Source organism: Orussus abietinus, unplaced genomic scaffold (assembly GCF_000612105.2).
Source record: "Orussus abietinus isolate OABI.00-Male unplaced genomic scaffold, Oabi_2.0 scaffold256, whole genome shotgun sequence".
Taxonomy (NCBI): domain Eukaryota; kingdom Metazoa; phylum Arthropoda; class Insecta; order Hymenoptera; family Orussidae; genus Orussus; species Orussus abietinus.
In genome coordinates this window covers 1-16,687 of record NW_019394401.1, presented here as the reverse complement: position 1 = coordinate 16,687, position 16,687 = coordinate 1, and the positions used below count along the sequence as shown (strand labels likewise).

Below are 16,687 nucleotides of genomic sequence, written 5' to 3'. Positions count from 1 at the left end.
ATGAAATAAGTTTCATCCAAGATTGAAGTAGTTCCCTTGTACTCTTTTCCAGTTTGCTAGCAAAATACCCGATAATCCCGGTTAGACTGTGGAGAGGGCCCCCGAACGAGTTTGTTAAATTGAGTTTCATCGTTCTCGGAATGGTTCCTTCCGTTCGCGAGCCATCCCCGAGTTTTCCGCCGGTCCATTCGATTATCGCGCTATTTCATGGCGCAAAGTTTCGATAAGTAACCGGTGACTTTTCTATTTCGAATTGTCGAGAGAAACGCGGAACGGCGCCCTCCACCTTGAAAGTCACCCAGAAACTGGAAACGAGAACCGTGAATTGTTGTAATCCTGTCTTACTAAAACACTACACGCAGAAAAATAATATTGTAATCATTACATATGCTTGCGGGTCAAAGTATCATTGTAACCTTAACAACAATTACATTTGACATTTTTAGCAGAGTAATCATTACTTCATAGAACTGCTGTCCTTATATTTCCCAGCGATTGCTGTTACATCTATCCCAATTGTAGTAATTATAACAACTATTTTCTCTCCGTGTACCCACCAGTTCCTGCAGTTCGAGATCGGATGCGACTGCCCCGAGAACTGAATGTTTAATTCAAAACGAGACGAAAAAAAGAAAAAAAAAAAGAAAAAGAAGTAATTTATAACATTTCATAAGGAGCAAATTAAGAGAGCGCAATTCCAGCGACAAGGTGTAGTCCAAGAAAGCCCTTTCCCTATTTCCTCCAATCGGTCCTACCCTACCGAACTAATGCCTCTAATGAGCCCATTAATCCGCCTTCGGCGATTCCTCGTTACTCGAGGTACTCAAGTACGAGTAATCGAACCACGAGTGCCATTCGCACCTTGCATTACCTGAGAGAATGCACTTGTCCCCCAAGAGGAGTGGCCGAAAAGTGTTAACGAGCTCGTTAACGCTCCGTTGGTTACACAGAAAACCGGATTAATCGATTGAAAGTCGGGATCACCGGTGTCGATTGGCTCGAGTCAACGCTTTCTGCGTTCCCTGAACAAAGAGACTCGGCGGAAATGCAATATGGATGGAAATGAGGCGGAGAAACGAGAGGCGGACGCATCGGAGCAAAGTCGAAGTTCGTACGCGAGCAGAATCTGCCGTGGCTCTCGGTGCGATAATTCTCGGCTCGGGTTCTCCTCGGACGAGAGGGAAATCTAATTTCGTCGGGCGATGACACGACCGGGGGCCAAAATTCGGAAAATCCTTCATGCGGTGGCGGGCCGTCGCGAATCGGGTCGTCGACGCTAATCGAATTCGAGAACGAGAGGCAAAATGGCCGGCCAAGCATCCCCGGACACTTTGCCGATGAATTTCGCTAAACCGCGGCTGTAATTGAGCCGAAATAGATATCCCGAAAAATTTCCGGATTCGAGGGGGGGAGAACGAGGAAATTGGGCAAAAATAAAAATCGATCAGCCGTTAATGGAGCGCAGCGAGATCGCGCTTTTTCCGATACCTATTTTCATGCCAGAATGAGCCTACAAGAGCTCGTACGAAATGTTACATATTTTGTCGCGTTATTATTTCATATATTTCGATTCCGTGGTACGCGCGGAATTGCGCGGATCATTCCGAGAATGATTTACGGAAGGACATGGCACAATATCCCCGAGCATAGGAGCGCCGGAATTCGATTGAAAACAGAATATCCTCGGACAACCCGAAGCCGATATATATCTCCGGTCTCGTATCAATATTTTCCATTCTATAATATTTAAAATTCGAAATCCAGCCGATTAATTCACGTGCCACGGATATTTAGAGGTAACGGCACAATTATTCTCTCTTTTTACCGCAGCAAATACGCGATACATACAGCGATTACGCCGTCCCATGGCTATCGGTCGAGACTGAAGATATCTCGGAGGGGTCCATCCTCGTTCCCGGTTATTTTATCGAAATCGATATCGCCGACCTCGTTCCTCGAGGAAACGGGCCTCCGGGGCATGACAAATATTAACCCGACCACTATCCGCGTCTCCGGTAAAAAAGAAGAAAAAAGAAACGTTTAATAACAAGGGCCCTCCCAAGAGCAAGGAAAAGAAAAACTGAAAAATGAAAGATCCCCCCGGTACCGAGGATTCAATCATCGATACCGATACCGTGTTACTCGTTGACTCTGAAACAAATATAAACCACCCAATAAATCCATAGATACCGTTTATAAGTCCTGAAAAATTCGAACCACCCCCTCGGAAAAAAAAATGTTAATAAACGTTGATCCGAATTTTTATCAGCACTCTAACGAGGAGGCAACGATTGCTCCTAATTGGTCGATTAAATGACCAATCCCGAGATCGGGGTCACGTGCGTAGAATAAATCTCCGATCGAGCGCTTAATCGGGATGGATTAACAGTTGGCCCATAAATCAGGATCCCCGGGGAAGGTCCTTGGAACTTTCCATCCCGCGGCGACTCCTTGGCGAGTTCTCGGCCGATGACGGCCCTCGAGGCGCGGCTCCCGGGGCAACTTCCGAGATCGCCGTTGAATCGGTCGTATAAATAACGCCGCTTATCTGGTTTCCATTAAACGCGGGGAACACAAAGCCGCGATTGTGCCGCGGCCGTGGAAGTCGCGTCTTTCTGAAAGCGGGGCCGCGGCGTCGCGGCGTTTATTACGCGCCCGGAGGATCCGTCCGGACTAATCCGTGTACGTACGCTAATGGTCGACCCAATTAGCGTGTACCCGGTATAGCTCCGACGTGCACGGCCAATCCACGTAACGATACTGCTAATCACGTGGTCGCGTGACACGAGGATCAAGGAGAACCTCGAAGGGACGAAATGCTTCACTACGAGGCTTCTTTAAGGGGTTCCACCACTTTGACCCGCCCAAAAATTACGGTTTTTCAAGAATTTTTTTTTATGAATTAAGACGTTTTTATCCAAATTAAAGTACAGTAAGGTATTATACCACTATTAAACAAAAAAAATGATTTTTTGTATTTTTTTTATTTACGAAAATGGCGGATTGAAAGGCGATTTACCGGAGCGCTGCGAAAATCGATGATCGTGCGGTGGGCACGATAACTCAGTCCAGGTTTAAGTTAGAACAATAAACGGAAAAGAATTAGTTTCTGTAGCCCAAAAGCTAGCGAAATACGTAGCCGTTTTCAAAAATATGAATTTTTCACAAAATGGCATCGATTTGAAAGGAAAGATACGTATTTTGCCCTACATTTCGTTAATTAATGTTGCATAAAAAATGCGAATATCAATACATTGAAAATACCATACGTATTTCACTAGATAAACGTATCACGAATAAAATAAAAAAAGAATCAAGACGATTGATTGAAAATTGGCGGAGCTAGAATGCCCACCGATTTTTAAAATGCAGTTTTAAGGAAAATGCGTTTACACCTATACACCTGCCCACCGCACGATCACCGATTTTCGCAGTGAGCGAGTTTAATAGTAGTATAATACCTTACTGTACTTTAATTTGGATAAAAACGTTTTAACTCTTAACAAAAAAATTCTTGAAAAAACCGTAATTTTTGGGTGCGTCAAAGTGGTGTAACCCCTTAAGGGGGTATGAAAGTGACATACGTAGAATCAATCGTTCACGAAACTTTAGTTCGAACTGTTTGTACCGAATCACTTCAAACTTTGCAACGTTAATATGAAGACCACATGGAAGGTCTCGACGCCCATGAAATTTCAATTTTTATAAAAAAAATTTTAATATATCTATAAACACATTTTTCCAAAATTGAAATTTTATGTCATTAAGTTAAGGTGATGTGAAACATGTCGAGCAACTTGATCGACGTCGACAAAGAAGATTTATCTAAATGCCTACGTTGCCGACCTTTGTTTTTATATTGACAGCTGTATCGAAATTTATTGGGTATTGTACCGAATGACATACTCCACCTGTCGTTTTCGTACAATAATTATAAAGAAATCGAAGTAAAACTCCAGAAATCCTCTGTATTCATGCATTCTGGGGCCCTAATTGACTGCAGAGGAACCCCTACGCAATCTGTGTTTTGCAGGTCAATTAAATTTTCACTCCGAGACCTCGTATTACCATCGTTTTAGCACAGAAGCGCATACAACACTTTTTTTACCTTTATCCCGTTCAAATGCGAATTCATCAATTACCAGAGTGTTCTAAATTGTCGTAAAATTGTCCCGACCCTTTCAATTCTCATATCAGAGCCTTCGATAATTGTATATTGATCGAAATATCAGAGCTCGACGCCGTTTTGCTTCTGGTCTGGGCTGTTACAAATTTTTTTGTTTAAATACAAATTTTGAATATGTCAGGACAATTCTTAGATGATCAGGAGTGATGTGTCAAAGTTTCGGACAGTTTGGTCTAATACCCTTAACAAAAAGTGTTGTATTAGAATCGACTGATTTGAAGGGGGTTTCACCTCACCTTAAATTTTATGAAATTTTATTCGCGTAGTAGAGTTCGAAATGATTCGGAAAAAAGTTTTATAAACGAGGCCCCTTTGACGACTCCTTCGCACCACCTTAATCCCCCGCGAATCGGAAAAAGCAGGTCGACGGGGGAGCATTTGAAACGTGGATCCCCGACACAGTAGCCCGCGACGGAGGAAACAGAAGAAAATGAAAAGAAAGTCAGGAAGAAGAAAAAAAAAAAGCACCAACAATGGCAGTTGAAGCACTCTTCTCGCGGTGCATCATCGCCGAGAGCGGAGCGCGCAACATCTTCCGCGAGTTCTAATCCGCGTGCTCGGATATATAAAAGAGCGGCGGTGCAGTATTTACGGCAGGGAGAAAAAGAAGGGCCCTTTCAAAGCAGAGCCGCCAGTTTCGCGTTCCTCGAACCTAAACACCGGTTTCTCGAGCAAACCACCCCGCCGACGCGTGCACGCATTTCGCGTAGCACGCCTACTTGCACCAGAGTGCACGGCAGGCCTCGAGTGCAGGCGCGACGCACGTCGCGACGCCTTGAAGTGCTCGTTTCGAGTTGTTTCTTCTCTTTTTTCTTTTTTCCATCATTTTGGGTATTCTCCTCGTTTTCTATATTTTTTTCCTCCAAATATTTAAGGTGAAGTGAAACACGTCGAGGAACTCGATCGACGTCGGTAAAGAAGATTTTTCTAAATACCTCCGTTGCCGACATTCGTTTATATATTGACAGTTGTGTCGAATTATATTGGACATTGTACTAAATGGCATACTCCACCTGTCGTTTTCGTACAATAAATATCAAGAAATCGAAGTAAAACTCCAGAAATCCTCTGGATTTATGCTTTCTGGGGCCCTAATTGACTGCAGAGGAACCTCTGCGCAATCTGTGTTTTCCAGGTCAATTAAATTTTCACTCCGAGACCACGTATTCCCATCGTTTCAGCATAGAAGCGCATACAACACTTTTTTCGCCCTTATCCCGTTCAAATGCGAGTTTATCGATTACCAGAGTGTTCTAAATTGTCGTAAAATTGTCCTGACCCTTTCGTTTCTCATATCAGAGCTTTCGATAATTATATATCGATCGAAATATGAGAGCTCGACGCCATTTTATTTCTGGTCTGGGCTAAGTTAAAGAATGTTTTTTAAAAAATGGACATTCTGAAAGTGTCAGGATAATTCCTAGGTGCTCACGAGTCATGTGTCAATGTCTCGGACAGTTCTATCCAATACCCTTAAAAAAAAAGTGTTGCATTCGAATCGACTGATTTGAGGGAGGGTTTCACTTCACCTTAACGATATACAAGTTTGCGGCAACCAGTTTCAGGATTTCATTATTTTCGCCGGTACTCGGTATTTGAAGCGGAAAAAAATTCGCCGGTCGCGAATGTGTTAAGAGTGCCGAAAATCGAGGGTGGTCAGGGAGGTCGGGACCACCCGCGAGTCTTTCGGTAGAGACAGAAAGGGAGAGAGAGAGACCTCCTCGTATCGAGTATCGCAATTAAACCGGATCACGGGGTACTTGATTACGGGTAATTACGCGTCGACAGGGGACCGGTCATACCGGGTGACCGGTTAAGACCCAGAACCGGTACACGGTCGGACAGGTGAGGGATAATCGCTCTTATCGGCACCTTCGCAGGTGGACACGCCGTCTGACTCGCAACACGTGCCGATCCGAGATGGTATACGCGAATTAGCATAACCCGCGATTGCGTAATCGCTTTTCAGAAAAGAGAGGCACATCGCTGGAAACGCTTCCTCGTACCGAGGGAGGTGCGTAACGAGGCGAGTTTGAAACGGCGGAACGCTCGATTGTTGCGTGCCAGGTAATGAGTCATAGATCGTTATTGTTGCATCAAGAGAGGAATATACAGATTTTCTATAATAACGAATCAGCTGGAATTCACGAGACTCGCCGACTTCCCTAATGACGTGCCTTTGTTATATTTTATTGAACAGCAGTACACGGCCGCGCACTTTTCTGCACATTTTTGCAACGGTCCCTCGTTTACGTTTTTGCGTTGCATTCCTTTTTTTATATTATTAAATTAAATACGATTGGAGATATTTTCAGCGAAGCTATCATCGAGATAATGGGATACTTCGCGATTGTTGCATTAAGAGAGGAATGTACAAATTTTATATAATAACGAATTAATTTGCGAGACACGCTGATTTTCCTAATAATGTACCTTTGTTTTATATTTAATTGTACGGAAGTACGTGGCCCCTCATTTCCCTGCACTTTTTTTTGCAGCAATCGTCCGTTTACTTTTCTGCGTGTGGTATTTAAAATGTAATACGATTGGAAATATTTTTAGGGAAGCTATTGTGGAGCTAATGGGATATTTTGCAATCGTTTGGAACGCTGCGAATGATAGACCGCTATTGTTGCATTAAGAGAGGAATGTACAAATTTTATATAATGACGAACTCGCCGGAATTTACGAGACTCCGTGATTTTCTTAATAATGTACCTTTGTTTTATATTTAATTGTACGGAAGTACGTGGCCCCTCATTTCCCTGCACTTTTTTTTGCAGCAATCGTCCGTTTACTTTTCTGCGTGTGGTATTTAAAATGTAATACGATTGGAAATATTTTTAGGGAAGCTATTGTGGAGCTAATGGGATATTTTGCAATCGTTTGGGACGCTACGGCAATTATTGGACCGACTGTAAATCACGGCAGGCATCAATCATGCGAATGCACCTCGTAACAATTCCGCGGTACGATCCACAATGGCCCCGGTGACCATTATTTCCATGTCGCTCTGAACAATTACACGAAAATAATAAACCGCAATTACGGATTCGTCGACACCACTCGTAGCTTGTAGCCGTTGCCGTTGAAACATATTTCCGCACGTAGAGAGAACAATGGATCCGTGTACACAATTTGCCCAGATTTTTTTACGTTATTGGAAGAGATGAAATCCCGCGTTTTCCAGAGTTTAACGAAAAAGGGAATTTTTCTTCAGGATCTATATGTGCCCATAATTATGAAAGTGGTCTAAGTCAAAATTAAAAAAAAAAAGAGTTTATCAGTTATTTCACGCCATATTATTTCAAACGAAATTAATTCAATGTAATTTCGAAACAAAAAATATATAACTTAGACCACTTTCATAATTATGGGCACATATATATATATATATATATATCCCCATGGATTCGCGACATACCAACCATTAATTACGGCGACAATCCCCGTTACGGCTCTTCTCGGAGTTTTTCACCTCTTTCTCGAGAAATCTCTTTAAGGGAGAAGAAAATTCCTCCAAGACCTCCTACTCGGATATTAATTCATTCTTCCAATTTTCCCTGGAAAATACAGTAATTACCCAGGGAAGCTTGACATCTAAACGCTTTCACGATGGCCCCTTTTTCTCTTAAAAATCCCCCATGCTCCGTTCTAACTATCAATTATCGTTAATTACGGAATAATTCCCCCTATATCGGTGTTATCCTCCGAGTCGATTAAACCTTTCCCTAGAAAAATTCCCCAGACGCAGAAAGAGCTTCCGGACTCAAAGATTCATCCGAGGAGGAAACTTCTCCATGAATAAATATGCAGGAAAAAATTAATATTCAACGGTACCTCGCTCAAATTATTAATGACTTGGATAATACGCGACAAGTTGGCTCTTCGGACTCGTTTAAAAATTCCGAAGTATCTTGTTAACATTTAACCGATTTCGCGTCTTCAAGGTGTTTTAGGTTATTAGGCCGATGAGTCTAACTCGACGAATGAAGGTGATTACAAAGTTGTTGGGTAAAACCTGCGTCCGGGTAGAAATAAAATAATCATTGGCCTTCGACGTGTCTCTTTTCCAAAAAATCTCCTTATCACGGTACAAAGGAACTCTCTGCTTATCATTTTTCATTATCCGCTACCGCTACAAGTATCCATTCAAAAGACTCAATTCGTCGATGGTCTACCCTCTCGTATCGCGTATAAAATAAATGGATTCCCAGTAGTCTCGAATAAACGACATTTTCCCGTGAAACAATAAACCGTGATTAATCGGAAATCAATCTATCGAAGCGCAGTTTTCCAGCGGCACGACATAATAAATAGGGAATGGAAGTGACGAGTTGAAAATAAACTCGAAAACAGTTTCGTCAAGCGTTCCCCGTTCCAATACTTCATGTCGCGATAATTCCGAAGAGAAGGTGCTTTTAAATTATTTCAGCGCATCCGTAGTCCATAGTGCGGGAATAAAACGCGATTCCCGAAATACGGGACGCACATCTGTGCCCGGTCATCCGAAATATTGAACTACAACACATACTCTGCCCCAACCAAGCGTAAACAATCTCTCTATTTACCCTGGAACCTGCCCATTCTGCGTTACCTCCTATCAGCATTTCGCACGACATTACCATACAAGTGTCCCTGCGTGTACCCGAAGAAATGATCCTCCCGATATCCACCCTGAGTAAGCCCCTGCCCTCCAGAATCATTCGCACCCTCAAACAGCAAAAAAAGTTCCAGCTCTCAAAACCTACTCTAAGAAAAAAAAAAGAAAAAAGAAAGAAAATTCATTGAACCAAAGAAACATCACATGAAACAATACCAAAGAAACATTTAATTAAATCAAGAACAAACGACTTGACTGGAACCAAATGAAATAAATTCTCGCAATACCGAAGAAACGCTGCGTCCAATTTATTCGAGTCTAATAATTATTCCTTAAAGTAACGAAATATATCTTAGGTTCAATGAAATTCTTATCTCGGTACGAGGTCCATTCCCACCACCGGGTCATCTCCCTTTAACCCTATGGGCGCTAAGTACTTTCGGCGTATGGGCGAATTTCGTCAGGGCGTTCTAGCGATATTCGACCAAACGTCGGACGCACATATGCGTCGACAGCGCTCAAAGGGTTAATCTTGGTAAATCCTCCTCCCCTGTAAATCCCACCCTGCGGTAGACGCGCACTTCCGGGTGCTTCCGGTCGACCTTGCGGCCATCTTGGAGGGATCGTCAACCTCGGGCTCGTGGGAGAGACTTACCCTGGAGATCCTGAGGGGTTGGTGTAGGTCATGGCCGCCGTGCATGCGGAATCCCCAAGGAGAGCCGCCGAGGAGGTCGACTTCCCTCGCGGTCATCCTCCCCCGGCTGGCCGGTCTAGGGTGGCCTCTTCTTTTCGCTCCTAGTGGGCCGAGGACTCGTTGGCGCTGAGAGCGGGCCCCGGAGGACGCACACACCGTCGAGACACCGGACACCGCGCGCGACCACCGCGCTCCGCCGTGGCTCGACCCACACTGATGTCTCGACGCCCCCACCCCGCGACACGCGCGCGGCACCGCGCCGTGATATGCGCGCCGGCCACCCCGCGCCCCCACCCCTGCCGCGGCCCACCCGCGATCAGCTGATCGCACCGCAGTCGCAGCGATGCTGCGGACGCTCCTGCGTCATTCACGGGGAAAAAAAAAGAAAGGGAAATCTGCTAAACTTACATAATAATCTGTACAATGCACAGATCTTATCCGTTTAAATAACAGGCTTGTTCGTTTTGCCTACACTTTTTACACTTTTACGAGAAGTGTTCACTTTGGCGTTCGCTTTGACGGAAGTGACGCAACGTCGCTGTTCGTTTTGCGAGGGCATATACCCCGAGTGTACATTTTCTCTACACTTTCTACCCTCGATCCCGAGCGAGTGCAAGAAGGGTAGCTCGCGAATTTGGCGGCAAATTTGAAAATGGAAAAGACCGACAAACAGGAAAATACAAAATTTATGCCAATATCTCAAGGTAATATAAATAGAAGTCATTTTTAGTGCATCTTCTTTATATATGGAACGATTTAGCGTTTTAGTTTTGTACGTAATGTTTGAAACAGTTTACGATAATTATGTATTACTACGTAACCGCGGTTGGAGTGAACTAAACTATAATTTTTCACTGTTGTAGTTAAATTGTTTTTCATTCTACTGCAATAATATTCTGATCCTTATTGATCCTCAATACCTGAAATTCGTGAAAGGAATTTTCATCTTCTACAATTACAAGGTAATAGAACGAATTGTAGGATTTGAAGAAAATGAAGACAGCCCAAGAAGGAAGGCTGGAAAAGCATTACATTTTCGTATTCATCGTCATCCGATACAGATAACCTCAAAATCGCGTACCGCTCTATTAAATCGGTCATCTTGGACTTTCGTGAGGTTTCTGGCGTTCGGGACGTCGTCGAAAGTGTCCCTAGTAGCACATAATAATTTCTAAATATTTCTTTGTAATCTTTGCTAAATATCTCAAGCGACAGATTTTTTAAGATTTCTTGTAGATTTCATTCGAAGATATTTGAAATATTTGTTGAAAATCTCAATGACTTATTTAGTTTCAATAATTTATAAACATGTAGAGAAATTGTATTTTTTAACTTATTAACATAATAAAAATACATTTTTTACCTCACGACTATTATCGGACACTTCATTTGGTATCAAAAAATACGAGAAATTATTGTAATACTATCGTTCCGCTATTTCATTATGGGAGCAAAACGTATGATTCTGAATTTAAATATTTTTTAAACGTTTATAATGTATTCGGCAGATAATATTTAAAAAATACTTATATTAAAATGGAACGAAATGTTTTGTATATCTGGTAGAAAAATATTACGAAAACACGTGGAGCTAATATTATATAAATATTTATAGAAATAATATTCTAACGTAAACGTTTTGCAAATATTTCAAATGTCTGCTAAATATTTACAAAATGTACGATGTTCGTTAAATATATAGAAAATATAGGACAAATATTTTGTGCTACTAGGGGTATCTACCCTTCTGCACTTTTCAAGAAAAGTGTAGTACCCTCGTTACCCTCGAGTGTAGAAAATGCGGTCAACGCGGATTTTTCTTAGCGTTACGATAAAGCTTTTGTTATTCAAATACGTAAAAATCACGGGTCTACAATAATTACATATAACTATTTGGAAGGGTTACGGATAAATATCCGTTACCCTTAACCTGTTGGACCTTTTAAATCTGCAGATTTCTTCTGCAACGCTTAAAAATATTTTTAGATTTTCTGAAAAAAAAAAAATTTTCAACCGAACAGACCCAGTTTGTGGTGTCTACAGATATTTTGCCAGAATGACTTACTTCGATCTGCCAATGTGGTCTGTTCATTTGATAAATCGCCTTGTTAATCGTGGGAAATAGTTTAGGGAATGAACCGAATATATTGATGGAAGGCCCTGGATTGCTGATGCGATATTTCTTGGTAGGGACTACCGGAAAATTTTATGTCAATACCTGAAAATCATTGACCAATAAAGTTTGTCATGTCAAGGAAACATTTGACCGCCCACGTGATTGCCATATATGGGGGAAACAACAAATATTTCCTTGATGTAACCGATTATTTTCTTGGACGGTGCACTTTAAAGTTTCACTCATAACGTGGACATGGAGGTGAATCGACTTTATTTTCAAATAAAGTGCTTTAACAACAGAAGTTGCAATAACTTTCCAGGTAATCTAATACTTTAGAATTTAAGTTAGCGATGCTCTAAGATGAGATTGAACAGCTATAATTCCAGAGTCGTGTGGTGGACGTTAATGCGCAATTGTCCGTAACGTCATACGTAGGATTTACTTGCTTTTCCTATATTTAGATTGCCCACAGAGTGGAGGTGGTATGGCGAGGTTACTGCAAGATGCAAGATGAGCAGAGGTGCAGCCATGGTTTGCTGGTGCAGGGTCGAGGGACTTTGTCATGGTGTATGTTGGCATGTCGAGGATGTCAAGAGGGAGACGGATGGGTCCCCGCGTTGAAGGGAAGCTGTCTAAACGATCTGGACCCCTCGAGGGGAGATGGCAATGACACGTACATAGATAACGGGATGTTCTTTTTGTACCCAGTCGTCCCGCGAACAGGACCGCTCTTTTTCAGCTGTAATTAGGCCTTAAGTAACGCGATTACCGTAAGTAGTCCTCCCAATTAAACCATTGACTGTCGCGGACGAGCTGACGGAAAATGGTCGGCTCTAATCGGCGAGATCGAGATCTCTCCCGATTCTCCAGACTTTTCGCCTCGAGATTATTCCTCGGAACCTCTCTCGGCTCCAAGTTCGAATGTTCGCACTTACGAGTGGTTTATGTTACGGCGCAATTTGTTCGAATGACGCCGACACTCGGAAACGGGAGCGCGAGGTATTCGTAAACTGGCCGTAGGCACCGCCTTGGTAATCGACCGGGAATGTAAAGCTGGGAAATTGTATCAGCGATTCCAGATCGAAGCGATTTCTGGGAGGGGTAATGAAAATAAACTGCACGTGAACGATAAACCTCGGGAGCTCCGAGTACGCCCAAGTGCCGGGGCCGCAAACAACGTATTACCACGTACTCTTAAAAAGGAACCTTGCTCTCCTCGCGGTACGTAAATAAGGCAACGTTTAATCCCATGCACATCCTACCGTCCGCTTACTGCACTTCCTACAACTCTGTATCTTAGATCTTCACGTGTTACGACGTGCAGAATATGTCGTTTACCGTATGGCGATTACTTCATCGGCATCCTGAATTTTCCCTGTAATGGGAGAGGAATATGTTTATCGGTTGTTACGGCAATTATACAAATTTCCGATTAGCTACATGACCGAATCGAGTTTGATTACCCTACCCGGGTAATTCCTTTACTTCTTTTCCCTCTTATGAAGACGGCGATCGACGGATATCCGCTGATATCCGCAAAGTTTTCAGGCGCCGTTCGACGTCGATACGTGCCCGCTTTCGAAAGATGAACGAAGTTTAATAGAAACCTCTGTTAGCGGAACAACCCAGTTTTCCGAGGATAACGCCGCGGGTGCAATATCGAGGGCTGGTAAATTATTGTCGGAAATTAAAACGTGCCCTCCCGTCGTCTGATTTATATTGCCAATAACTCTCGCGTTCTCTCGACGCGCTTGCGTAGCTGCCATACTTGCTAAATCACCTCGTTCATACGTTCTGCTCTCGAATGTGCGTCTAAATTTTCCGAAACCGTGTTCCATGGATCAACGTGCCAGGGCAGTTTCATATTTCATTTCCTTTTAACGAAAAGCTTAAAAAATCGCGCGATCTTCGAATATCGTAACACCAATTTCATCCAAACACCAGACGGTGAAAAAATGGAATGGGTCAATATCCTTGGTCATACAGATTTTAACGTTTAAATTTTAGGAACTCTTCCTCGGTGTCAGGATGAAGATAAAAGGATTCTCTATTTACAATCGTCCTCGCCATATTCGGAGATATTCATTTTTTGGTCATGCAAATTGGACAATGTATAATAATCCATATCCTTGGTCATGCAGATATTAATGTTAAATTTTAGGAACTCTTCCTTGGTGTCAGGATGAAGATAAAAGGATTCTCTATTTACAATCGTCCTCGCCATATTCGGAGATATTCATTTTTTGGCCATGCAAATTGGACAACGTATAATAATCCATATCCTTGGTCATACAGATTTTAACGTTTAAATTTTAGGAACTCTTCCTCGGTGTCAGGATGAAGATAAAAGGATTCTCTATTTACAATCGTTGTCGCCATATTCGGAGATATTCATTTTTTGGTCATGCAAATTGGACAATGTATAATAATCCATATCCTTGGTCATGCAGATATTAATGTTAAATTTTAGGAACTCTTCCTCGGTGTCAGGATGAAGATAAAAGGATTCTCTACTTATAATCGTTCTCGCCATATTCGGAGATATTCATTTTTTGGTTATGCAAATTGGACAATGTATAATAATCCATATCCTTGGTCATACAGATGTTAATGTTAAATTTTAGGAACTCTTCCTCGGTGTCAGGATGAAGATAAAAGGATTCTCTATGTACAATTGTTGTCGCCATATTCGGAGATATTCATTTTTTGGTCATGCAAATTGGACAATGTATAATAATCCATCGCACGTACTTCTCTCTAAACAGGGAGAAAGACTTACGATCAGCTGAAGGATGGAAGTGCTCGTGAATTTACTCGTCGATGTCACGAGTAACTCGTGACAGCGGAAATTTAAAGTGTACCTCTGGTTAGCCTTGTAATTGGTCAATCAACGACCGGCCCGTTCCATTCAGTCGGCCAATTTTCAAGTTGCCAAAGAACTTAACTCTTTATTCCTCGTCATTGAAGTTTTAAAACCTCCCCTTCTCTCCCATTTCACTCTTTCGTCCAGATCTTCCATTATGCGAAATGCAAGTAAATAATAAAATAAATAACTACCCATGTATAAATTCCAAGCGAGATTAACATTCCCTATTGCATTCTATGAATGTTCAATGTACTTCTCATTGTCAGAGGCTCACGGCCATTGTCCATGAAATATTTAACGAACCTATGAAGGAAACGTGAACAAAGTTGAGATCATCGCAATTAGCCACGGTCTGTCAATTATTCAATTGCCGGCTCAATGTCAATACTAAGAGCGGTGGCGAGACCGTCCACTATTGAGACCCTTTGGTGTCAATTACGACTACTTCGCTTTTTAACCTGCGGTTAAACGAGTACTGGAACTCGATACCTTCGCCGAAGTGGCCATTAATCGCGGTATCGATCCACGACCGATAGCACCTGATTGGTGACTTTAAACTGGCGCCACAGATCTACTCCAAAGTCATTAACATACTCTAATAATTACACTAACAAATATTAATACACATTTTCCGAAGACTATTCAAGGAATTATCCAAATTAGCGAAGAAGGAGATGATCTAATTTATACAAATTTCATTAGAGACGATGAATCGAATTGGAATCGATAGCACCTGATTGACGACTCTGGATTGGCACCATAGATCTACTCCAGAGTCATTAACATACTCTAATAATTACACTAACAAATATTAATACACATTTTACGAAGACTATTCAAGGAATTATCCAAATTAGCGAAGAAGGAGATGATCTAAATTATACAAATTTCATTAGAAACGATTAATAAAATTGAAATCGATAGCACCTGATTGGCGACTTTAAACTGGCGCCACAGATCTACTTCAGAGTCATTAACATACTCTAATAATTACACTAACAAATCATAATACACATTTTCCAAAGACTATTCAAGGGATTATCCAAATTAGCGAAGAAGGAGATGATCTACGTTACGCAAATTTCATTAGAGACGATTAATAAAATTGGAATCATGAGAATGGCTAAATCGACGACGCTTGTTTAAAGAACGTTTAAAGCCTCGATCACATCCTTCGCGAATGACAACAGGAAATTAAATGTAAGCGTAGCGGAATAAACTGGGCATCAAGGTATCGAGGTCAGGTTGTATTTGCATTACACGGATGATCCGCTACACTGCAGCTGACATTGGTTACATGTCACGTCACGCCCCATAGGGAGGTACGTGACATCGTGATGTCACGATGACATCACCGCCACGTGCCGCATTTTGATCATTGCAACGTGAGCGTACGTCTGTATTTACTTTTACAACGTGTTTGGGAATAAAAATTGGTTACCATTTGGAAAGCTCTCGGCCACTGACCTACGACCTCGAGTGCTCGAGTCAATGGTTAATCACGATGTCGTTCAACTGGCCGTCAATTCGGTGTCGATACTCCGACTCGTAACGAGATAATAAAATCACGTTACGCAAGGAAATTCGATTCGAACGGATTATATTAGGTTACGGTCTTGTCAACATACATGATTGCTTTTTCTGTGAACTAATGTGCGTGGAAACCGCTCAAGCTGAAAGTCTACTATAATCGGATGGCGTAATCGTAAACTCCGTTATTTTGTGCATGGCTGATCGGATCATTATTTTTGATTGCGAGTCGCAAGATTGACGGAAATAAGCTATACAAAACGTTCGTTACTCGAACACCTGTTATCGGACTCGCCTTCGAGCTTTAACCCTATCAGCGCTATGCACCCATAAGTGCGTCCGACTCTAGGTCCAATATTGCTTGCACGCCCTGGGGAAAATCGCCCATACGCCAAGAGGGCTTAGCACTGAATGAGTTAATAAACGTTCAGATACCTCACGACTTTTCTTCAAAGTTCCATCGATTTGCAGGAGTTAATAATAATTAATAAGAGTTTTTCTACAGTTATCTATGTTTGTCATTAATTCTCTGGTGTTCTCTCACCTCTGGTAAGCCGTATGTTTAACTGCTCGTAATTACTCGTGAAATTCCCGCTTCTTCTGAATGCAACAGCCGCTGACAGTCTTCTTGACAGCATCTCACAGAGATCAGTTGGGAGATTGCTCACGGGCAGGGTCGCGCGATCGCA

General features: G+C 42.2%; 1 protein-coding gene across 3 annotated transcripts in view; it reads right to left on the bottom strand.

Annotated features, from left to right (window-relative positions):
* LOC105701092 (microtubule-associated protein futsch) overlaps nt 1–9,683 on the bottom strand; it is a 110,833-nt gene extending 101,150 nt beyond the window's left edge. For all 3 annotated transcript variants that reach the window (XM_023432158.1, XM_023432162.1, XM_023432160.1), the window contains exon 1: nt 9,445–9,683. In XM_023432158.1, the coding sequence (XP_023287926.1) occupies nt 9,445–9,540 (96 nt within the window). In that variant the 5' untranslated portion in view covers nt 9,541–9,683. The remainder of the gene's footprint in view (nt 1–9,444) is intronic.
* Nucleotides 9,684–16,687: the final 7,004 nt, after the last annotated feature.